At 31.8% G+C, this 26,442-nt stretch overlaps 1 protein-coding gene across 4 annotated transcripts; it reads right to left on the minus strand.

Moving 5' to 3' along the window:
- Nucleotides 1-1,787: 1,787 nt before the first annotated feature.
- LOC140668037 (uncharacterized) lies at nucleotides 1,788-26,332 on the minus strand. 4 transcript variants are annotated; one of them, XM_072896569.1, is made up of 13 exons: nucleotides 26,173-26,332; nucleotides 13,541-13,641; nucleotides 9,409-9,538; nucleotides 9,241-9,308; nucleotides 8,792-9,049; nucleotides 8,283-8,385; nucleotides 7,643-7,773; nucleotides 7,312-7,567; nucleotides 7,161-7,228; nucleotides 6,996-7,070; nucleotides 6,586-6,849; nucleotides 6,227-6,475; nucleotides 1,788-5,857 (listed from the first exon to the last, which is right to left on the minus strand). In XM_072896569.1, exons 1-13 carry the CDS (start codon nucleotides 26,244-26,246, stop codon nucleotides 5,727-5,729), a joined length of 1,908 nt encoding a protein of 635 aa, XP_072752670.1. In that variant the 5' UTR covers nucleotides 26,247-26,332; the 3' UTR covers nucleotides 1,788-5,726. The 4 variants fall into 4 exon arrangements, with proteins under 4 accessions (XP_072752670.1, XP_072752669.1, XP_072752671.1 ...); XM_072896568.1 differs by lacking the exon at nucleotides 26,173-26,332 and adding an exon at nucleotides 23,353-23,493; XM_072896570.1 differs by lacking the exon at nucleotides 26,173-26,332 and adding an exon at nucleotides 21,462-22,150.
- Between the last annotated feature and the right edge of the window lie 110 nt (nucleotides 26,333-26,442).

The raw sequence follows: 26,442 nt of genomic DNA on the forward strand, positions 1-26,442 counted from the left end.
ATTTTTAACATATTTTAAGTTTGACCATTTAACCCTATGTATTATAAATATTATAAATATTCTGAATTTTTCTCTAAAATATATATAAAATCGCATAAATAAATAAATAAATATATATATATATGTGTGTGTGTGTATTTATTTATGCGAAGTTTTTAATAAAAAGATATGGAATCAAGTATCGTTAATGATAAAATACTGTTATTGGATGAAAAAAATTCGCCCAACACGCAACACGTCGATTATCACTATTCTGATGATACCAGAATGATGCTGATATTACTTTCCGTATTTAACTATTGATGGTAACGCTACTCTCTCTGCGATTGAACTGACTAAATCGGGAAGAAAAAAAATCAAAAGAACGCGTCTGCGCGAATTCTGTTTGCGATTACGCCCTTTGAAGTTTTTTATCTTAGTGTTTTTCTATGGTAGAAATATTTCTTTCGTTTGTATCTAGTATCTGTATTTTGGAATAAAATATAAACTCTTTAAAATATTATTGTCTAGTTCATAATTAAGAGACGCGATAGCGTCTGGTGCTAAATAATTTGTTATACCTATATATATATAATCTTACTGACAATTAAATAATATAGAGATTTTCTATGAATAATTATTGATAAGCTTTGATAAATAAATGATTAACAAATATAAAATTAATGTTGAGAGTCTTGATTATTTTCTTTATATATTATTATTCTTTTGCGATAATAGATATTGAAAAAAAAATATAATTAATAAAAAAAAAGAATTTAATCAATAATAAAAAAGTTAATTCAGATGAAATTCAACAATAATTACAATAAATTCAACTCAAAATTAAAATAAATTAATAAAATTAGCGAAACGAAATTTTCTCTCCCAACACAAATTGCAAATTAGTTAATCATAAAACGTTTCTCCGTTTAACACAACTTATCTAAAAGAAAGTTTAATTTAACAGGGTTAACACCAACATTGTTGTAGCTGTTAAACCAACAGACTTTAAATCATTCAGAATCTTGCATGCGAGAAGAAAATGAATTCGCTGCAGTCACGCGAATCGTCGTTACGTGCCGAGATTGAGCGAATGAGTTACTATTTCTTTCGCGGAATAAATCAAGCTGTGTAAAAATTAGAATGTGCATGATGATAGAAATATATTCCTTTTTATATATGACCGGCTATTATTACAATTCTATTTTACTTGCATTTCGCATTCCTCTAAATATTTGCTTCGCGATTATTTTTCGTTTTTCAAACATCTATTTTTTGCTCACATCATAGATATACAAGCTGGTGCAAATGTTTATTTTTTTTTTTTTTTTTTTAACTTTAATAATTTAAGCTTTTAATATACTAGTTAATGTGTCAATTCTTTTGTGGCGTTAAAATTATATCAAACGTTATGATCCAATCTTATATTAAGCTTATAACAATACTTTAATTTTAAGTTTCATTTAAATCAATTGATTTTACCTTGCTTTTTCTATCTTTCAAAACAATTATTTTATTCGATATAAAAATTAGGAAGATCTACTCTCAGAAAATTAGCCTATATTGTAGTTCTATTTTTGCGTATGACATGTCAAAATGTATGCGCAAAGACACGTAAGGATTATCGATATTATCGTTAAAAATTATAGAATCGCAATACTATAGTCGGCGACACCAACTGATTGTTTCGTACTTATCATTATAAAACTGCGATTCAACAGAAAGTAATTTGACAATAGTAATTACACAACGCTATCGATTATAAGCAACGAAAAAGTGAAGGAAGAGACTTCGTCGATACAAAAAAATGTTGGCAATAATCTTTTTATTTATTAAGAAAAGTCTTCCTGTTATATTAGCGTCGTTGAGTAAGTACCGTGTCAGTTTCGCGCGAGGATAAACATACACTCGGCGTAGTTTGTTCTCGCATAATTCCCGCACGCGTGTAGCAAAATAAATCGGATCTTTTTTTTTTCCAATACGAAATTGTCGTTGCGGCGAATCGCCTTCTGGACGAGTCGTTTATCCAAGGCGCTTTACAAGTATGCCGTAAATATCGTACAATTAAATACATCGAGGATAAATAGGTCGTCGTTCCGTAAGGTTTTTCAAAGAGGCTTACATTCGAACAGCGGGAGAGGGGAAAAGTGTGACTAATGCTTTTAATTATATTAGAATGGCAAGAAAAGCCGCATTTTCAAACCGCCTTACACCCTAATATTCATAATATACATAATTCATCACAGCAATAAACAAAATATACGTGTGCGCATGTGGATGTACAAAACTCGTGGGTTATCATCTCTCTTTCTCTCTCTCTTTTTCGTTTTTGCGCGAGCGTTTCTCGCGACTTTCAATTACTCATTTCCACACTTTATAAATTAGAGCTTACTTTAGAAGTATTAAAGTTACATCGTGTAATATCTGTTTCCGGAATTCAATACAGTCATATCGACTATATGGGGGGGGGATCGTACGCTGTGTGTGTAAGGAGATGTGATAATTTAATATCATTAATATATGCACGCACGCACGCACGCAATGTGTATCAGTCCTGTCGAATTTTATCAAAGGAAATCGAACATGGAATCGTTCCAGTGTGTGAAAGTAACCGACCGTTCATACTTTTGTGATTCGCATAAGGCATTAGAAATTGTATATTTAAGGCATATCGGTTGTCGTTTCTGCTTCGCATTTTCAAACGCGCGTAAAGTAACAAGGCCTGCACTGTGTCATTATTATTAGATATCTCGTGTCTCTCACACAAAATATATAATATATGTGTGTGTGTGTATATATATATATATATATATATATATATATATAAAACAATAGAGTTGTACAAAAAATAGAATAAAATATTAATATAATATATATGCTGAAAAAAAATTATTAATTATAATAAAAAAATGTTTGCGACGGCAATAAACTAGGCGTCTAGTTGAGAATTGCTTCTTGTTTTCGGAGATAAAATGCTAACGATATAAATGCAGTAATTACAAAACTTATTTGTAAAATATCTACTCGTATGTATATATGACTACGTTTTCGTTTTTACCGTGTGAAGTTTCGTGTGTGTGGGGAGATTAGGACATAGCGATAAGTCCATCCTATCTGTATAAAAATAAGAATCTGTCTTCGTTATTTAAGTGCTCAAATATTTAATATAATACGAATCCATACACTTTCGCTTACTTTAACAAATCTCCTGAATTCCGGAACAGTCCATTATTTAGAAAATATACGATATATACAATAAAAATGTGTTTTTAGAGTTCAGTTTCGTTTCTCTTTTGGCTGTTACATTTACGTCTATATATGATGAATATATTATAGAGTTAATGGATGACGAAATTCATACTAAAATGTCCGCGCATTCACAAGTTCCTCTACGTACTTTTTTCTTCTATCCCTTCTTCGCTTCCCCTATAGTTATTGTAACACGTGTGGTTTCATATATGCAAGTATATATCTGTGTGTACATATATACGCGTATGATCAATAAAACTTTATATATGTACAATTGCAGTGTGTGTATATGTATGTATGTAAGAGTGTAATTTGATAAAAATAGAAAACTATTGAGCTTCGCGTGATGGACCGTATTCTTGGCTTTCTCTCCCTCGTTCGTAATATCGCATAGATTATGTTATTATTTTTGCTTAATACGAATCAATAAATTTTAGATTCCAGTCGTGCAGACAACTCTATACCAATTGATATTTTTAAATCTTATTACTCTAGCCATATTATCTATTTGGCTACAGTATTTGCAAATGTTAAAAATTTATGATTATTAATATCGTCATACACACTGCCGACAAAATAAAAATACTCTGAAATAATTTTCAATAAAAAAATATAATGAATCTTGCATCCATATACAAATTGAAATACGTTATAAGAAATATAAAGAAAAATAAAATAAAGATACAAATTATATTCGAAATTATCTGATTTACACGATATAGATATTTATCGCCAGATTATATGTGTAAATATCGTTAGTGATAATTGTTCACTATCTTAATTTGCGAAAATGTAATAGAAAAAAAGTACAATTCGTGACTCGTTGATATTTATACAATACGTGTAATGTTTGCAAGAGTTTACGTACGTATTAAACTGTCAAAAAAATGTATCATCCGATATTTGAAAGGAAATATCTCATCGTGATATATGAATCTAGTGTGATGCGGATCGAAACTTGCCGATATTCGAGTACGATGATGAAAATTGAAGAGGCCATACATTTTGAATTTCAATATATATGCTGAATTGAGTATGATGACGTCGATGATAAATAGAAGGTAACGAAATTCGCGATTGATTTATTTCGACATCCACTATCTCTGTATCAGAAATGCAAAAGCACTATGTATATTCACACGTGACAAGTACGTGTCTTATTAATGCATCCGCAAATGTACTACACTCGGCCATCTATATGTTAGGCCTATCAAAAATCTTTGACGATGCACAGCATTGTTCAATAAGTTTATAAATACGACAGAACAATAATTTTTATCTTTAACTTTTCAAAAACTAAAATCATCAATTTTAGAATCACAAGATAATAATCTTCCGAGAAAAATGTGTCAAGAGAAATATCTCTTCTATGCAACTTTAAGAGTTATATTTTTCAACAAAATGTTGTTTTGATAGAATTATAATTGGAAGTAATTTTAATTTAAATTTCATTTAGTTCCATTTTTCATAAATTTTGTATTGATGTGTAATAGATTTTTATAGAAACAAACATGAAATAATTTTTTCTATTTTCTAAACTTTTTTTTTTAAGTTTTTTGATTATTCCAATTCACAAAATTAAAAATTTATGAACAATAATGTAATACGAGTATTATACATACGCGGATCTTCGATTGCGAGGCCAATCTCGAGAATGTCCTTGAAAATGTACGCACTTTCAGTGACAATATGCAATATTGTGAATGGTATACTTGTTATACTCTTTTAAAAACAGTCTTTATACAATATTTTAATTATATTATGTACAACTGTTGTATATACTAGCTAAGAGATAAAAAAACCTCTGTCCCTTGCTTTATTTTATATTAGATACGAGTTCTGTCAAATTGTAATTACATAGCATATCTCAATTTTCACTTGAAAATAACTCAATTAAAATATCTCGATTACTTATACCCTGGTCGTATTTACAGCGCGGTACTTAAGAATATACATGTGAGTCTTCAAGTTTAGATATTCAGAAGTGGTCATGATTCGAGGCTGCCGCGTAAACTACACACTTTCGTAATCTCAAAAATATTATCAGAGCTAAAACAGATTCCAAATACATATGTACGACATATACATATGTATGACATAAATTTTGTTTGAAGTACGAAATACCATTTTATATTTTGTACTTTAAAGCAAATTTTGTATACTAAAATAAACATTTAAAATATCAAAATTCGCGATATTATAAAAAATAATTGTGTACAAAACTCGCGAACATGTACAAATAATCTCGTTGAGAACACTCATAATTACTAATTTGCATAATTAGGCTGTTTCAACGAAACGGAAATTATAATATATTGATAATAGTTATTAGCTGCACGTACCCGATATCGTTTTTTCTTATATACTGACAACTCGCCAATCGTTCAGTAGCTATCAAACTGTATGTAAGTTATATACACTTCCAGAAACACGTAATACCTGAGAAGTCGTGCTGGAAATTATTATAGTACCTCAAGTTCTTACATAATAGCTGCAGATCATCTCCAGAGTAATACATGTAGCGTATTAATAGCGGCATAAGCTGCTATGCTTAAGATAAACAAAGGCTGGGACAACGATGGAGCAAATGCTGCGCTAGAAGCTGCCTTTGTTAAGTCTTCACACACTCCTGTAACATAATATAAGCTTTGAATATTTATACTTTACCTAGGATGTTTGCAAGCATTTAAACTCAACATAATATATAATATAATGCATTACAAAGCTATGACAAAGTAATTATGTCGCCTTTTTCAATATTATAATAAAAACGAATGTTATTCTAATAATATTTATTTTTCGTTACAGTTTTCTTATCTGTTTAATATTTGCAACATTATCTTATAACGTTATTTTCATTCATGATCGAATACAATTCCTGTTACAAATAAATTTTGTATACAAGTTTAATTTCAAAATAATTCATGATCAAAAAATCTTTATACTATTAATTTTTTGCTATTCTATAATAATTCTGTGAAAATATCTTTATAATTACCTTGATTTGACAGTCGATACATATATTCATCCTTGGATTCTCGACAAGTACGCGCTGGCCTAGATAACCATAATTCTTGCTCTTGTTGCTTCTGCCTACCGCCTCTTCCCAAAACTTTTTCCCTAACACCTTCAAGGCGCATAGAAAAACAAAACGTTTGCCCTAGGCTGGCTGGGAATTCGGAATTCCGTTGCGAGGCTATCGTGTACCACGTTCCTTTCTCCTCCCAACTTCCGTGACAAAAATAGGCTGTCAAAATATATCAGTCTTTAGTTTTTTTGCTTTATGTAAATGCATAGACACATCTCTTATAGATTATAAAAAGCGATCGTGATTGAATAAAACTGATTCATATTTACCAATCTCTTCGTTTTCGCATGTATTGGTGATTATCATTTCAGTTTGATCGGATGAAGTGCAGCCTACTTGAATGTCTGTACTCCTGCACTCCGTGTCCTCGGTATTGTCCTGCCAAGTTCGCCTCTTGGTCGTTCTCGATAAGTCGCTACGCCGCTGTCGCCTAGCTATGGCAGTCAACATCATATCTGACGGAGCAAAATCCAGGATCTCGTATCGTCCTGGATTAGGACATTTTCTCTGATGCAAGGATAGCTGCAAGGTAGCTGCAGAATGAAAATAGATGTGATTTGCATATGCATTTTGCTATTCGCCCACTAACTCGTAACAACGTGGAATGCGCGGTACCTATCAGGCGCGCAATCCTATATCAATATTCATGAGCAATGATATAACATGGCTTAGCACTTACTTATTAAGGTCGTATACGGCATCTTGGAAGGATCGGAAATGGAGCATGCTTCGTCTGGCATAATAGCTTTTTGATCTACATTCAAAAAAAAAAAACATAAAAATGTTTCGTATATATCGCGCAATCGATTTTTAATTTAATGCAGCATACATAAAGTATATTCACCTGATTGCTGTATCTCAATAATATTACTGTCTCTTTTGTGGAATATCATGCAAACGTAACCAATGTCGCTGCAATTATAAGTAAGAATAGATTCAATTGGCGAAACTAATATAATATGTATTAAAAACTAAAAAAAGATTGAAAAAATTACCAGCCGCTGGTGACATGAGCGACCAATTTTACTTTATTCCCCTGCACATTTTCATTCAGACGCAGCTTTTCTAAATTATGACAAACGATTTTTTCTTCATGGAACGTTTCACCATTGGCATCTTGTACTTGTGCCTTTATTTTTAGAGTGGCATTCTTATTCGTGAAGTGATAGTCTTTCGTACCGTCGAGAGAATGCCAATCGTGGTGCTGAGTTACCCAAGTCGGATATTTACATCTACTATGTTCTTTATCGACTGTTAACAAAGAAATATGTAAAATTAAATAAAAATTTTTATTGATTTTGAAAAAGATATTTTCACACAATTTACCTTTAGTGAGCTTTATGGTGGGTGAACCTTCAGAAACAGTGGTTAAACCATTGCAAGTAGGATCGCCAGACTGGGCAAGCAAATAAATCGTCTTTCCCTGATGATGAGGCCTTTCTTCGTACAGAAAACACCTATGAATTTGTAAGCGTGTTATTTGATGATTTTTCAAATTTATCAGAAATTTTTATAATTTATTCTTATTTTTTATATAGTTATCGCGCATTTACGGACACACACACACACACACATATATATATATATATATATATATATATATATATATATATATATATATATATATATATATTTCACGAAAGAATAAAAAGGGATATATATAAAATTAGAATAAGAATATGACTATGTGAAAGATGACAAATAAGCAGTTAATCATCTTTTCACCCTGTTTTATTAGCTATAATCTTTTAGTGCCGTAAACGTCATGCTAAAATGTGACATGCTAAAACCGTAGTACACAAACATCTGGCGTACAGGTGCAACGGACGTAAATACGCAACTTGATGCATGAAGTATGTTATGACAAAATCGCAACAGCGAAAAGCCGCTGCTGTCATGGACTTGAAAATAACACGTTATATTATACTTGAGAATAATAGTTATATGAAATTAAAACATGTTTTACCTGTACATCTTTGCATCGCTCAGAACGCTCCTTCCTTTCAGAGTTCCCATCAGATATTTATTTCGACCATCGTTCCAAACGGCAAGACATTGTAACTCCTCGGCTGCAAACAATCAAATATATTTTATAAAACATAAAAATAACTTTATGCATATAATATACTTAAAATAAACTTAAAAAATTTTATATATTATATAAAAAAGGTCTGTTCAAAATATTTAATTATACATACTTTAACTTTTTAAAACTGTCATAAGAACAGAATAATAATATTCATATGAAACTGAAAAAATTAATTAAAATAATAAGTTTTTTAAAGATCATAAAAATATTATTGAGCAGACTCCATATCAAAATTATCTTATTGCAGTCGTTACTTTTAAAATGTCCGAAAGCAATTTTTGTCAAACAAAGTATTTTTATATGTGTGAAAAGTACGATGTAACATATTAAGTGCGATAAATTAAATCTTTCCAAACGAGGTAATATTTTTACAATGATCAACGTACTGTTACTCTCGGTCCCTTCAACGTCTGGACAGGCCTGATACTTGAGGAGAAGCTTACTCTCGTCCGTACATTTCTCCGCGAGACTTATAGGCAATAGACACTCCCCGTAACCTCGATTATACGTGAATATGAACGACGACCCGCTGAATGGACAGGATATCGGTTTGGAGTTCACGCGAAATATCGAATAGAGTGTATCATCCGAAGTGATCAAACTACACATTTCTTCCAAACTCGTTCGATCTGGGCTGCACCATCCTAGAGAAAATAATTTTGGTTTTAAAGACCTCTCTTAAATATCACAAGCTTTTTATAAATTTAGCTTCTTTACAAAAAACTGGCCAGCAAAGATTCAGTACTTTATAAAAAGACTAGTTTCGTAAAAAGCCTGTGAACATTATATTTCATATTTAATCTCAATGTTACTAAATTTTGAAGAATAAACATACCTTCACGATATTGAATAACGTTCTCATGTCGTCCGTTGATAATCATACAGTGATAACAATTGTCGGTGCTATAAACAAAATTTTCGTCGTTAATAATAAACCAGTTGATAACAAAAAGAAAATTAATATCATTTTCTGATATTTATTGTTAGATGAGGGAGTACTTACAAAATGACATATTTGTCATCCGTTCTTTCGATGCAGGTTCTATCTCCGAGAACGGTTGTATTTATAGTAAGTGTGGGTTTCCCATACTGGTACCATTCTCCCGACCAACTTGATGGAAACTCGCAAGATCCTGAAACATAAGGGGAGGCTTTTCATAAAGACACTTTGTGATTAATTCTAATGTGTTAATTCTGTAGATACACAATTACTTGAATTACATAGTAATACAAGAAATCAAATCTAGTATTTATAGAATGTCTATCGTGTTTAGTTTTGAATTCTTTGAAATTCCTCTTAAATTTTTGGTAAAATTTTTTTGTTAAAAAAAAAGAAAAAATAAAATCGATTATCGAAAAAAAGATTCCAAATTTAAATATAATTTTGTAATTAAACTTCTCTCTCTCTCTCTCTCTCTCTCTCTCTCTCTCTCTCTCTCTCTCTCTCTCTCTCTCTCTCTCTGTTCTTAAATTAAAAAATTCTGTTAAATTAAAATCTAAAATATTAATCACATAAAACTTAATTTGCAATATACGCCATTGATATTTTCAAAAGTATTATTAATATTTTAGATATTACATATATATATTATACGAGAAAAATCATTACATAATTACAAACGTACTTCTGAGTGCAGGATAAAACCTAAAGTCAGATCTCAGAAATGAGTTTTGTTTCATGCATCATGAGACGCATAATAAATTGTGAAAATATCCTAATTGTTGATTTGTCAGATATAATGATGCTTCTACTTTAGAAACAGATTATTTCCTTCTTGATTAAACTCTACGTTCATTCGAGCCAGGTGAAGAATCCAAAGGCGAAGGCTCGCTTGATTGGGAGAATTAAGAGGCTCCACGTGGTCGAGGCTTTCATTAAGAGGAGAGCGGACGATTAGAAAATTGCTATTGGACCCAATATCACGATTGCTGCGGTCGGAGCGTGAGAGTCGGAATGAAGAATGAGACTGGCCAGCATATTCCATTGCATTGCATTGCGTTGCATGTGCGTAGCGAAGCGAGAAGCAACGCTCGGAATGCGCGAGTTAGAAAAAAAAAATTAACGACTCGCTCATCATTTCCCAAGCCTTCGTCGCCTGTTTGTCTTAGTCACCGACCGCCAGGATGATCTAGTGAAAAGTTGCCAGACAACAGAACATGGACGTTCTAGCGGGAACGTTTTCAGACATACAAAGTAGAATGTTAGCTGATAGAGAGCAAAGCGTCGTGGATGATTGAGAGCCTTCGTTCTTGGGATTCTAAATGGCAGAAGAGTATCGTTAAGCTCTTCAGGCGTTTCAATCTGTTGAAGGCATTTCGCCAGATGCGTCCCGCTAAAGAGAGTAAGTCTTTATTATTTTCAAGATATTATGGCAAAATAACATATATTGTGATAAATATAGTTTCCTAATAATAATAATATAAAATAAATATATGAAGATATATATGGAAACTACATTTCATGTTTATAAAAAAAAAAGATAAAAATATTCCAATGCTTTTTCTATCAAAGGAAAATATGAAAAAGATATATTATTGAAACTTTCATTAGTACTGTAATATTATTGTCATAAAAAATGTAAGAGAAAGAGGGGAACCATTATGTATTGCAATTTCGTTAGAATATAATCAATAAAGTATAAAAGCATGTAATATATAAATTGTCATTGAAATATGATATTGAATTTTTTTACCTCATAGCCATTGTTATTTTGCATAATGCAAATAATGTGTAATTTGGGCTTCAAAGTTGATGTCAACTCGACTTTCATGAATTAATGACTTTCTATTTTCAGAAATGGAATCGTTTCGATCTGTTCGTCCTTTTGGGGTTTATAAAATATGGATATTATAGATCGTGGTCCCCACGAGGATAAGCGATAAATGCCCTTGGCCGAAGGGTTAAAGTCCAAGTATTCGGCAGTGCGTATATATTTACTAGCGCACGATGTTTAGTGCGTTCGATCGAACGCTCGCGTACATTTCGGGGTGGTTGCTTGCTCGGCGGCGCGAACGGTGGCGAATGTCAGAAATAGCCGGGGAAGGGAGGGCGGAGGAACGGCGGAGGGTGCGCGAAGGGAAATGGGATACACACGCGACAACGTCTACGGGGTGTCCCAGAGAACCGATCCTTAATATTAATGACGGACGCATCGGCGAAAATGTAGTCGCTGTTTTCCAGGGGGGGGGGGAATTTCGTGGGAAAGACCATTAAAGTAACATTAACCAACATTAATCATCTCTAATTAGGGCGCTAAAGTATTCAGAGGTCATCAGAGAAGCGACGGAGTTACTTAAATTTAAATGAGCGTTTTCACCCTCTTGAGAGTCACTTATATTTGTTTAATTCACGAAAAAAAAACAAACTTTCACCTTCGATCGTTTATAACTCGAAGATATTGCATATATTCGATATATATCTATAATTCAATCTAATAGGAAAAATCAATTTTAAAATAAAGGTTCCAGGGACACCTTATATGTGTCAGTGTGCGCACGTGTATCGCGCGCGGCGAACGGAGCAGCCAGCAACGTGGAACGCAGGCGAAAAGGAAGAAGGGCGAGGAAGAGCTGTCGACCGTTTTAGACACGCATCTTTCGTTGGAGGAACATCATTTATCTCGACGCAGGCCGAGAGAGAGAGAGGCTGGGACATCTCGCTCTCTATCCTCTTCGTTCTTTCTCTTTCTTTATCTTTTTCTCGTATTCGTCTTCGATGAGAAGAAGCGGCGACAGATACCGCGGACGCGCGGACAGCCGCTCGACAGACGGCGACAGCGGTTTTGTGCGTCTCGCGTCTCTCCTCGAACGCGCGGTTAACAGCTCTTTTTCAGAGAGACCCGATGCAAGGCGCGAAGCCGTAGAAAGCGGGGGAGACGACTCGTTAACGAGCTAACAAGCACGCGGAGTCTCATCTGCGCGGCGCGAACGATTCTCGCGCGTAAGAGAGTCCAAATCGGACAGAGAGGCGTGCGAGAGACACGAGAAAACGTAAGCGGACAACTTAACTTCATGGGGAAAACATGACGAATAGACTTCTTAACGGAAGTGGGGTGTTCTCGAGTCTACATTTAAATATGCTCTCTCCTCGTACAATGCGTGTTAGGTGCATTTGGTTGTCCACGTGGTAATATTTCTGAGACCGAAATGACTCCGAATTTCCCTTGACAATAATGTCGAGGGACATGAATAGTTCTTGAGCGATAACTCATTAAGAAAAAAGGGTTCTTAGCGTTTCTCTTCCAGAAATACACCGCATGAAAATGAGTGAGATAAAAAAAACTCTTATTTCGTGGAAATTAATTTTATAGTAATTTTAATAAACCCTTGATTTGAATTATAATTATCCTATTTAACGTTACAGCTATAAAAAATGAAATAAAAAAATGTCGCTTTTGACAAATCAAATTTTGATAGAAAACAAATTATTTCAGCTCTCAACAAAAAATATCGTTCCATGTATTTATCAAACGCGTTTATTTCCAAATATCATGCAATTTGCCGTTATTTTTGTGCAAATAAATTTAATAAAAAAATTCCAGTGATTAATATCGCATTTTATTTATTCGTGTCAAAAAGACAATAAATAAAAGCTATGAAATGTCAAATTTTAAAGTAATATAGATTTATTGTAGAGGACAATTTAACAGAATTGTTAAAATAACTTTTATAAACTCTATGAAAAATTCTTGTTGCCCCCGTATTTTTAGCACATACCTAATTAGAAAAAAAAAAAAAAACGATGTGCCTATATAACAATATAAACGCAGTAGTAATTTCTTTAGAGCGTCAACGTTAAAAGTTGATGCCAGCTGACATCGCACCGACTTGGTGACTTCACTCGATAGCACTGCGCTTGACATAATTGATGCAACAGATCTTAAAGGCTTAAAGTGACAGCGAACATCATGATACGTCGGCATGAAAAGAAGACGCTTTATGTAAGTGACAATCAAGGACGCGTGTTTATGGGGACGAGCAGACGTAATTATTTGCTATTACTTCATTGTTCGCGCATTATCGAAGACGTGAGCGTGACCGCGCTCGGCAAGATCGAGATATACATATTTGCACAACACACACACACATACACATACACACACGCATATATAGTCGCGCGTTCATAAGTGACTCACCGTTTGCAGAGGGTAGATCGACCAATGGTAGTATCAGCAGCACCAACACCGACACTGGGGTGAGGAGCCCTTTTCGGCGCGGGAACGACGGTTCCTGCATCCTGGAAAATATACGTACATACTTTCATTATACGCACGTTGAAATATGCAGAGCGGTCTTGTGCACGAATTTCTGGCGCGCACGGAGAGCATTTGCAAAAGCGTCTCATTTTTCTTCGATCATATCAGTAAGAAGTTATGAGGTGAAATATAATTGTATTAAATATAATTGTATTATAAATCCAATCGCGTATATACATTATATTGAATATACGATGTAAAATAACATTGTATATAATTGAAAAATTAGATCTCTAATTATATATTGTAAAGTTATGTGGCATTTTATAATAATTAATCAAAAAAAAAAAAAGATACGTGATTTAAACAAATAGTGAATGTTACTGATAAATTATAACACGCGACTGTTTGCTATACTTTGATAAGACATACCATGTCTCCCGATTGAAATACAATATGTGTGTGAGATATGATATGATATGATATGATATGATATATGATTGTGAATTATAATCTTTTTTTAGCTTTTAGCTTAATTTTGCATATTTAGTCAAGTATAGAGAAAATTTTATATTAAAAATTACTATGGTATGTAGTAACTGTGGACCATTAGAGATCACTGTAACAGGTTGAAGTGCTATGTATGTAAAATTGTAAAAATTGCGTAAATTGATGTAATTTGTATAATTTTACATAGCAGTTTACTTTACAATGATTCCTAATGGTCACAGTTATTACATATACCACAGTAATTTTAATATAAAATTTTCTCCGTAAATCAACAATACGTGTACAAGTTTTTTCTTTTTAACTAATTAGTTACAACCATAAAAATAACTAATCGTGTGAAATCTAGCGTAGGAAAAATATAGCTTATATGATAATAATCTATATGCTGTTATTAAAATAATGTTAAAGAATGGAAAAGAGAACCTATCACGATGAGAGATAATCGCGAATGACATCGCGCGCGCGCGAATATTAAAAGTAGATCGGTACGTAAAGTAACGTAAAGTAGTACAAACCACGTGTCCGACTATAAACCACGAATTATGAACAATAGGGATAGAAAAAAGTGAGAATGAATATTAAAGTACATATATAATATTTCTGCCATGGCAGCTGTAATAACAAATTATTAAATATAAATTAATATAAGATACAATAAAATTTAGTTTCTATGAAAGAAAAAATTTTTGAACATAAATACCTCTGTAAAATATATAAATCTAAAAGAAAAGATGTACAAAGAAAATGTCTCTTAAATTAATGAGCAAAAATATCTATAAATATAATTAGTTTTATTTAAAACAGATGGGAACTAAATTGACAGATTGTTCGAGTATTTAATTATTAATCACATCATTTATTTCAATCCTACAGCAGCATAATCTAAATTATTCTTTGCTCAAATTTAATTTGATTTTATTGATTTAACTCTAACATAATTTAACTTTAATCTAATACAATATGTTTTTTATTTAATCAATATCTTAAAATCAGAACAGCCCACTTCCATTCTATGAAAATATTTGCGAAAATCCTGTGTCTACATAACATCTATGCGCATTCTAATTTAATGATTAATATTATTTTTTGACAGGGTTGGTAAAATTCTACATTTTTTTTGGATAAAATCCAAGCCAGTAGTAAAAATCAATATTTTCCAAAAAACTAGCAAAAACTGATCTTTTCTATTAAAAATGATAAAATAAATAGAAAACCTTTTTATATCATACCAATATCATATTTACCAATTAAGAGAGTGTCTTCTAATTTAAGTTTTATCCAACATAATAAGGTTTATCTGTAATACATTAGGAATCGACGTAACAAATAAATTTTTTGTTAGAAGATATTGAAAGCCAACTGCAAACCAGATTTATATTGATAACAATTTTTATTTCTGTTGCTATTATCTTTGTTTATATATATATATATATATATATATATATATATATATATATATCTGTTACTATTACAGTTTCCTTATTAATCTAAAAATTAACATAAAAAGTATATTTGCATCTTTAAAATTATTGTTTTAAAAACTTCATGTATAAATTTGAATTAAAAGACTTTATTATTATATTGAATTTCTTTAAACTACATATAGTAATTAGTATGATTTATTAATTAAAATAAAAATATCTTTTTGTATAAAATTATATAAATATTTTTACACATTATTAATTTTTATAATTTTTACTAGCTTATTTCGTATAAAGTCCGAGACAGTAAAAACTGGAATTTATGGTTTTTTTTCCACTCACTGGACTTGTCAAGCTAACTCTATTATTTAAATACTAAAATACAGACATGTGAAAAGTTGTCATCGCGATATAGAGAAAGTATGATTCTAAATGTGCTTCATCATGCATCGTAAATAAATTATTTACTTGATAAAATTAATATTTAGAAAAAGGAACGAACTAATCCCTTTTCATGGCGTGGAATTAAAGGGGGACAAATGTCGTGTACATATAACATTTTCTCACCATACAATCGTTCTCGTTCCACGGAAATCTCCCTTATGTTCGTCGTCAGTAAAGCTGACGCTACGTCACGCTATATGCTCATGTGTCTCGAAACTTGATCAATTGTTCGATAAAATCAATATGTTGACAACAATTCAACTATAATTCCGTTCTATATGACTTGTAGATTAGAAATCTTAATAATCCGACTGATACAAAAGATTTGTACAAAAAGTTCAAAAGCGAAGAAAGATTGATAAATGTAAGAAGATCAAACGTCTTTTCAATCACCGATGGTTTAAAAAAGTAAACATTAATTGTTTTTATATCACTAATTTTTTGTAATATCAATTTCAAATTCCTATTACAGTTATATCATAATGTGATCCCGTGAAATCTGGATGATTTTATAAAAACAATTATGTAATTATATACACATATACTATTTACGCACTATATTCCAAAGAATTTAAAGAAACACGATAGTAAAGACAACTATCATAAAAAGAATACATAATTATTCTGCACATTTTTCTTCCTCTTTACTCGCACTGTTTCCACAAAAATCTTAGATTTACCTTATGTTTGAGAAGAGAGTCGACTACATGTACCGCGCTATTTCGCCATGGATTGTCAAAAATCGATAATCGAAAGGTTCACCAAAAATCTCGTTCGACGCCACGATCGCGGATCTTGTGGAAAAAGGGTAAATGGCAGCGAGTTTTCGCGACGCGAGACACGCACTATCCACCGTCTATCACATCGAAATGGGAGCGAATCGCGGCGATCGGCTATAGAACTAAAAGCGCATCCCGGTGGTTACCCACCGCAACAGAGCGACGGTAGAGTTTGAGGCGCGACGACGAACGTCCACGTACGTATTGCCACGTGAATGGGAAGAACGGTGGATGCATATTTAATAAGTACACGTGTACTGTACCGCTTTGTTACAACTTAGCAATGCAACACCGACGTAAAATGCTTCTTTCGCGCATTCCGTAGACGCGAGAGCACTCATAGCCCATATCCGCATGCATCTGTCACGCAGTATCGATCGTGACATTTCATATTGGAAGACTCAATCTCGATCGCGCGCTAACATACTTGATATTAATAATCTTATTGGACACACACAAGCGGTTCGGATTGATAATGTAACTCTATTCACTATATGTCTCATATATGTAGCATCTTTTTAGACTTTTACGATTTTTATAATTTCTGCATGTGCTAAAGAACGATTCATCATGCAATCATTGATAAAAATGCAAGGGCATTATTTGTCATAATAATATAATTTCATTTATTTCAAAATAAAGAAATCATTTTTAGACTTTAATTTATAAACTTAATTCAATTTTTCATTTGAGCATTATATTTCTGATATGATCTAATTTTGGAAAAAAAAAACAGACATTTATTTGACGTTTCCGAAAAAAAAACTTTTTTAAATATATTGTAAAACAATTGCAATTTTTATCTTTAAGATAAATCTATTTGAAATAGACCGAAAAACGATAATTTAATTTCTTCGTTATTTCTCTCTGAAATTCTATCCTTTAATGTTGCAATAATGTTCTTTTAATATTGAATTATTCCGCGATCGCCATTATTCTTGTCTATTTTATAGCAATTATGTGGCTGAAACGACATTCAATAGCAGTGAGAGAACCTATATTACAGGTAAGACTATAATCTGAAAGGGACAAAGAATATATCGTTAACGATAATTATTCAATTTAGATATTGATTAAATACTTATCATAGTAACGCGATAAATCTAAAATGAACAAATCTTCTTTTTTGAATATATTTTATATCATGTGTAATAAATTGCGTATAATAAATCATGTCGCGAGAAAGATGCAACTTTAATGCAAATTTTATAAAATAGAACTATTCAGAGACGTCAACATAATGATCTGCGATAACCCCTCCTATATCTTTACGAATAAACAAATCAATGAACAATATATGCTATAATTATGAATTAATTATTTTCAAAGTATTATGAATAAATAAATAAATAAATAAATAAATATATATATATATATATATATATATATATATATACATATATGGCTGCTATTACGTTACGCGAAAGTCTCATAAATATAAAATATTTTTAATATTGTTTTGTAAAAGTGTCTTGAATCATAAAAAATTAACGCACACATTCATCGCATAAAATACTCCGATTGATCTTTTCAAAATTTATATATTTTGCGTTATATACATGTGCAACACGAGTTTCTATATCTGGTTCGACGAGATCACCAATATATTTGCGTTACATTTATCTTAAATATGATCGGGTTATTGATCTCTAAGGCTGTCGCAACTTGGCATACTGAATAAATAAAGAGTAAAATAAATAAATACCAGATAGACAACACATATACACATATACATACCGCTCTAATTTCTTACTCACGATTATTTCAAGAAGAATATTTTTTCATTCACTTTATGAATCACTATATCACTATAACGTGATCAAATATTGACGATAATTTAACAGTCTTATGTATCTTGATAACAAACGAAAAAAATTGATTCATGTGGTTGGAAAAAAACAAACATTATTTTATCATTAAAGTTGCTTTGTATACAATCGTTGTTACTAATGTACTCCATTTACTGTTTGAATCGATCTTTCAATTCTAGGAATAATAGCAAACGATCATTTATCACATTAAATGTGTGTGGTCTTCCCAGTTATGATTCTATTAGAGTCTAATTAGAGAGTGATCAATGATGATCTTTGACATTCAAATTTTTATGTAATATACGAGGAGTTGGTCACTAACAGTTATAATGTACAAAAATTACCTTTTGATACGGATTACGCTTAAATTATACCTCGGATTACTTAAGATTACCTAATAGTATCTTAAGTTAAAAAGAAATTTTGAAAAAGAAATTTTACTTTAAATTATTTTAACGCTAAAGATTATTTAGATTTACCAAAAATAACCTTGGATTAGCCAAAATTTTGCTGAAATTGGCGCTGAATTACCTAGCCCTTGTACAAAAATTACCTCAGTGACCAACCCCTCGGTAATATACAATTCATATCATTATTTTATTAGTTTGTATACATAGAACAATTTATATATTAACAAAAATAATACTTATAATAAAATTTAAGGAATTAAATAATTTAAAAATATATGTAACAAAATATATTTTTTAGTAGAAATTATAATATGAATTAATTAAATCAATCAAACAATAAATGCAATATATATAACAAGTATAATAAGTAATAATTATAATAATAATAGTACATGTAATGGCGAGTTTTAAAAAAATGATATACGTTTTATCAAATATGTTTTTATGAAATACGTTTTTAATAAACTATAATGAAATAATAATTACTTGTTACTACCATAATGATTGTCTACGTAATAACTTATCTCTTATAACAAATTGGCAGATATATAATTAACTTTATTAATGTCGATTTAGCAAAAATCATGTCAAATATATCTTATAAATAATATTTAAGCCAATTTTATATTCCAGACCCTTTTAAAGATAGAGCGATAAGTTATACCTGCATTATAAAATAATATTCTCAGTTATAACTTATCGAGGTTCTATAAATGTAATAAAAAAATCAAAGATGAAATTGCTTGATAATCTCAGGTATCTCCGGGTACCCTGAGGATGACTCAGGAACAGGTCGGTAAGGGAAAACTGTCGGCTACTATCCGGAATGGGACAAAAGGCAACCGCAAAGTCGAGCCGGTTGCACCGTCGGTTAGACTTTAATCTCTCTTCTGTATCTTTATTACAGCTACGATTGTACGATGCAGAGGATCGTATGTAAGGGGGGGAAGAAGATCGCTAGCCGATTGAATAGCCAATCAAAGCTTGATACAATTGATCAACCCCATGGGTCGCTTGTGTAGACATTAGACCTGCTCTTTTCAAGCCATACTTTAACTCAATTCTTGTTTTCTCGCGTGTGAATGTATATCTGTTTTATTTTTAAAAAGACGAACAGTATTTTAAAAAAAAGTATGCCAATGATATACAAGATTAAATCTGTTAAGAAAATCTATAATTTTTAAATCTGTTCTTGTCAATCAATACTTTATATAATTTTTTTCATTTTCTCTATATTTACAAATTTAATGATGATTTCTTTTCAATAAATATTTAATTAAATCATCTTTATTCACAACTTTAATATTAATTAAATATATGCATATAATATTGTTTGTAAAATAAAATGTTGAAAATTAAATTTCTATTAAAATATATTTTAAATTTTAAACGAGTAAGAAAGAAAGTCTATTCATGTATTTTTTTTTTGCAATTTTTTATATTTTCATAGAGTTTACAATCGCTCCTAATTCGAAAAATTTAATACTTCACGTTTTTTTTAAGAAAATGTCAACTTTCTAAATTAGTTAACTTTGGCAAAACAAACTATAGGAAGTTTGAGATATATACTCATTATATTTATGAGACAGAAAATGTAAGCATAATTAATAAAAGAGAAAAAGAAACAGCATAGAGTTATTGATGAGATATATATTCAAAAATTTACGAAATTTAAATTAGATATTTATATATTATATATTTTTCTTATAACAGTTGTGTCAGCACACACATACTAAAAAAAAATTTTTTTTAAACATTATTTCAAAATTCAAAAAACATTACGCTATTCGCAGTAAATTCCTTATAACAGCTGTTTAGAAATAATTACGTCATATATATTTAATAATAGTAATATTAAATTTTTATTTTTTCTCGAGTGCACTGTATTTTGATTAAATTTTTTTTCTTTATCTATAAGTATGTAGGACTGTTAATTTATAGCAATGATAGAATGAATTCACTAAATCACGTTATTTGATAACTAATTACTGATGGATAACTGATTAATTTTACAAATTTTTATTTCTATCGATATACGATCATGTTTATTATGATTAATTGTATATATATAAATTTATGAATATATATTATGTGTATATATAATTGAGGTTATGACATAAAAAAAACAAGTCATAACAAAAATAGGTTTTAAAATCTAATGTATTCATCTGGCTTTTCTTTCTCTTTCTAAAATTTAGAAAGAATTGTATACTTCATTGTATGTTTCATTGTTAATATAGAAAAAAAGCACAATTACTTTATTACGGAAAAAAACATAAATAAAAGAAATTTCTAGTAACGGACGCAATCAAAGAAAGGGTGGGCAATCATCAATTAGAGATAAAGGCTAATCAATGCGATCGTTGCGACCGGATCGACTCCAATGGGAAAATCGACGATGTGTATAAAATTGCAAGGAGTCGTGCGATCGCAATTACCGCTCGATCGCCCTCAAAGACATAAGGACAAAACTCGACGCAACTAACCTTCACACGGAGTATCCGTCACCGTGGCGTAGATAATACCCTGGGGAAGCAATCACATGATGCACTAACAACGAACGCATAACACGGTTGTACCGTCACCGGGTTGAATCCGTCGACGGGGCATCGGTCGAGACGCCGCCGCGCGATCCGTATCGGTCTCGGCACGAAAGTGACAGAAGGGAACGTACAGGACGATCCTTCGCGAGTGGCCAGGGCGCCTCTCTCACTCTCTCTCTCTCTCTCTCCCTTTCTCTCTTTCTTTTTTCTGTCTCGCTCCCACCTTCTGGACAAGGTGTTTCGACGATGCCGAGATGCACAAAAGCGTAACGAAACGATTCTCGCGACGTACGCGAACGCGACACTTGGCTACGCGAATAACACGCCTGTCGTCCAGCGATCTCGCGCGAGAGACGAAATGGGGTTCGCTGACACCACGGTACGCCCGTGCGTCGTCCTCGTCCTCGTCCTCGTCGTCGTCGTCTCTCCGGCAGCGGCGGAGCGGCGCAAAGCGAGGCAGGTTAACAATGGCGGCGTACGACGTGCGCAACAAGGAGAGGGAGCAGCTAGTTGACTAAAGAGCCGTTAGATGTCGCGACGAGGCGGCGACTATACACGTCGTCGATTCCGCTCGGTTCGGCTCATGCTCTTCCGTTTCGCGCCTTAGTCGGTTTCCGGTCGTGCATCGGAGCAGATGTGTCAAGTTGTGTGTTATGTGTCCTTATTCAAATTTATTTATTTTTTTTTTTTTTTGTTGTCATTTTGTCTCATTAGTTTCTTAAGAGACTGAAACTATTATATTATTTATATTATTTAATTAAAGATTATATATTTTGTTACCACTTACGACCAAAATTCCTCTATCCGATGCTAATAATCTGTAAAAGGATTTTGTGCCTCGATCCTTTGTGCCAACACAACTTCTCTTGATTAAATTAACTAATTAAATTAAGGAATCTTTTTTCACTTATTTTTAAAAAATATTTTTCCTTGTCTTATTAAAGCTCAAGGCTCCAAAATGATTTTAATTGATAATACTCTGATTGTTCCATTTAAATAACTTTAAATAATTGTATTTTCTAAATAAATACGAAAACTGTTCAATTCTTGTTATTTTAATTTGTCATCATTTCTTATCTGTTACTGCGTTATATCGATCATGAAACTACTGACACATATTTAATATTTTACTCGCTAAAGTCTATTTTTAGATATTGCAATTATTTCAGTTATTTTATTATATTATTATACAAACATATAATTTTTTTTTTATTTCCTTATCAATCATCGCAATCAATTTAGTTTCAAGAACGAATTCAACATTTTTCTGATAGATTTTATAATGAGAAACGGCATTCAATACAAAGAAATATAAAGGAATCCTGCGTTCTCCGAGTACCGACGTGTCTGCTCGAATATTTTGCTGTCCATCGACCAACCTCGAGAGGACGGTAGTGGAAGAAACAGGCTTCGAATACGTGTTCTTTATGAAACGTGTTTGCACCGATAAAGCATGTACTCCAATACAAACGGTACGTACGAATTATATCTATGATTCTCTTGAGTTTCAGTGTGCAAGTTGTATGACTCAGCGCGAACAAAAGTGCTTTGTATATGCTTTATTTTTTTTAATTTGTACGAATACAATTTACATAAAAATTGAACATAAAAAGAAAAGAGAGACATCACATTTATACAAAAAAAATACATAAAATATTTTTATCGGAGATAATAATTTTGAAAGAAAATAAATTAGATGTCTATTAAATGAAAAATCAGTGGAAAATTTAAGTTAACTTTGTTGTAAATACATTATACAAAGTAGAGAATATGTCAGCAAACATGCGGCGTCTTTACACAATATTACTATAATTTTGTTTAAATATAATCTTACTTGCATGCTCTATTTTGGTAACTTCTTGATTCAGCCATGAGATCTGATCTTTTTAGCTGCCCTTGCTTACACATTCAGGATTTAAAACGAACTGAGCACACATTTAGCCACCGAATATGGAAGAAGAACATGAACAAAAGAATTCTAAAAAAATTAACCGTAGAAAGTAACAAAAAAAGAAAGACTGATTCATAATTCACGAATTCTATTGTACTTGCAACCTGAAAATGTAAAATACTGTTGACCACGACAATTTTCCCAACTAACAAGTCAGAATCAAGAAATAACGGGATAAAACGAAGAGAAAGAGGATTGACGCATAAAAAAAAGTCAGACAATAGAACGGTACTAAAAAAAAGGCAAATATTCTCGGAATCGAAGGGCATGAGAACACCACGTGCGAGGTTGCTACGGCGAGAGCGCACCGGATTCCGTCGTGATCGATAATGGGGGGGGGGGGGGGCGTGTATCGACGAAATATTTCACTCTCGTTGGATTCGTGCCGACCACCGAAGGCACCGAAGGATGTTTCGCGCGCATGCACGACCGAACATATTCCTCGCGCATATGTGCGCGATGACAGATCGAACGAACACAGTCACCGTCGAAAGTGTTTCGGAGAGCGCGCGATTGACCTCCGTTTACATATGACAATGTAAACGTCTTCGTCTAATCACATATCTCTCCCTCTTTTCTCAAACATATATTTGTTATTTTTTATCCTCGTTTGTCGCGTCGCGATCGTCTCGATCGAGTCGTATTCGAAATATAATATAAGCGCGAATCTGTGTATCATTTTTCCTGTGTACAATAATTAAATTTAAAATATATCGAATTATTAAGATTGTTTTTAATATTTTTTATTGTGTGCAAATATTATACCATTTCCGTTGTGTAAATGTTTAATTATTGTTTAAAATTTTGATACTTATGAAATGCTTTTTAATAAAGTGAAATGAAATAAACGGGTTGTGTATCTTAAATAATATAATTTAAATTTTGAAACGTATTAATTTAAGAACAAAATAAATACAAAGCCACAAGACTATCTATATGTTATTCCGAGTGGAGGTAAGCTAATTTTTTTAAACTTACTGATTTTCAATGATTTATTTTCTGATTCACCAATCACGAATAAAATATTCTAATTGTAAATGCAAATATATGTCGAATGTATGCAAATTATATATAAACATATATTATGAATATTTTAATATATAACATGTAATCATTATTTTTTATAATTTTATCTTTGCATTTAAACAAAAGATGCAAGTTATTGCGAAAAGATATTTAAATCTTTTAATATATAATTTTCCAACACATTTAGTTTGTAATTAATTGTTAATATAATTAAGAAACGATATATCGAGAGCAATATCCAAGAAATTAAATAATAGAAATTCTTTTAGTATTATGCTTAAAAATAATCTGAGGAATCTATACAAATTATACTATTCTTTTTGTTTAACGTTTAACGATATAAATTGGGAGCGGGTTAATCTCATTTTTTTTTTATCAATTGGGAACATTACCGAGGCCATGAGGACATTTTCTGCGCAGGTGCCTGGCGCGACATGCAAGACCTTTCGATCGTTCTCTTTTGCCTGAAAGGTGTTTGTCATCCCTATGCCCTAATGTAGATCGTCGTTGTCGTCTCGGCGACAGACCGATCGAATCGATCTTGATAAAAAAAAAGAGAAAAAGAAAAAGACAGAGAGAGAGAGAGAGAGAGAGAGAGAAAAAGAGAGAGAGAGCGCAGGTTTAAACTGATCGCGAATAAATGGACGAATCATTTGAATAGCGAATGAATCTAATTGTTTTATTATCGATTATTTTCAGTTCATGACATATACTTGCGCCGTATAAATTTCTCCTTCTTTTTTAGAAGTCGAAAAATAATTTAGTATTTGGCCTAAAGAAAGAGATAGAATGGGGTTAAAGCTAATTGAATCAAATAGCGTGTTATAAATTAGTGTTCTACTTATTGGGATTAATATCAAGGATTTCTTAATTTCGATTTGGTGAGAATGAAAATTAATGGTGAAAGACACGCGAGATTTTTTCGTTTTAAACGTTATTGCGTGACTCGCTAATTTGTTAATCCAATAAAAAAAAATTTTCACGCAATTTTAAAGATATTTTTTTTTTTATTAGAAAAATTCGTTATTTATTTTCATCTTCTCTATTTTTTTCTAATTAAATTTTAAAATGCATTAAGGTTTAGTAATATAAACAAATAGTTTAATATAAAAGTATATATAAAAAAAACAATTGTTAATATCATTTTTTTCAAGTAAATATAATAAAGTATATATTAAAAATTTTTAAATAATTATAATGCACACATATATGTACATACAGTCGGACTTCTTATCCTACGACCCTCTTATGCTACGAAACCTCTTATCCTACGACAAAAAATCCTCTCATGCTACGACCGCGAAAGGGGAATTATACCCCCACTTTCAAATTTTTGTCGTAGGATCAGAGATTTAAGGGGAAGATTTCGGACCGAAAATGTCGTAGGATAAGAGGTCCGACTGTATATTATTATTGATATTGTAAATTTTTTCCGAAAATATTCTTTAAAATGTTATTTAAATATTACTCATTTCTAATCACGTTTTAATTTAAAAAGTGAAAATGAAAAATGAAACAAGGAGAGAAAAAAATTTTCTTCTACACTCTTATTTTACATCACTTGAAGGAAACCTTTGTTTTTCTCATATCTTTTGCCACTCTAAATCGGTTCTAACTTTAAAACGCAGCAAGCGATAAAAATAAAACAGCGCTTATGTATTGAATCTAAGTACATACCTTATTACCAGTAAAATACAACTTTTTCCATTAAGGTTTATCTCAACCCTCGAAACGTGTGAAATATTAAACATGCGACGGAATCAATGTTGCCTATACACATATACACACACTGCAGTCATAAGCCGGATGACATTTCTCTTGTCTGTTGACAGATATCGATGAGAATGTTCAACATGGTGCAAAAGTCAGATAACGGAAACGGCGCCGTCGACGACGTCGGCCTCCGCACGCACGCGAGTTTGATCGACCGCGAGTTGTTGGCCACGG

Source organism: Anoplolepis gracilipes, chromosome 7, assembly GCF_047496725.1.
Source record: "Anoplolepis gracilipes chromosome 7, ASM4749672v1, whole genome shotgun sequence".
NCBI classification, from domain to species: domain Eukaryota; kingdom Metazoa; phylum Arthropoda; class Insecta; order Hymenoptera; family Formicidae; genus Anoplolepis; species Anoplolepis gracilipes.

What these genes read in the sequence shown, in the direction of transcription:
- LOC140668037 (XM_072896569.1), bottom strand. Translation starts at nt 26,246, where the DNA reads ATGTTTAATATTTCACACGTTTCGAGGGTTGAGATAAACCTTAATGGA. An exon ending in CGTTATTCAATATCGTGAAG is followed by an intron (nt 9,050 to 9,240) that starts GTATGTTTATTC and finishes TATTTTCTCTAG; the next exon opens with GATGGTGCAGCCCAGATCGA. An exon ending in CACCATAAAGCTCACTAAAG is followed by an intron (nt 7,568 to 7,642) that starts GTAAATTGTGTG and finishes CTTTGTTAACAG; the next exon opens with TCGATAAAGAACATAGTAGA.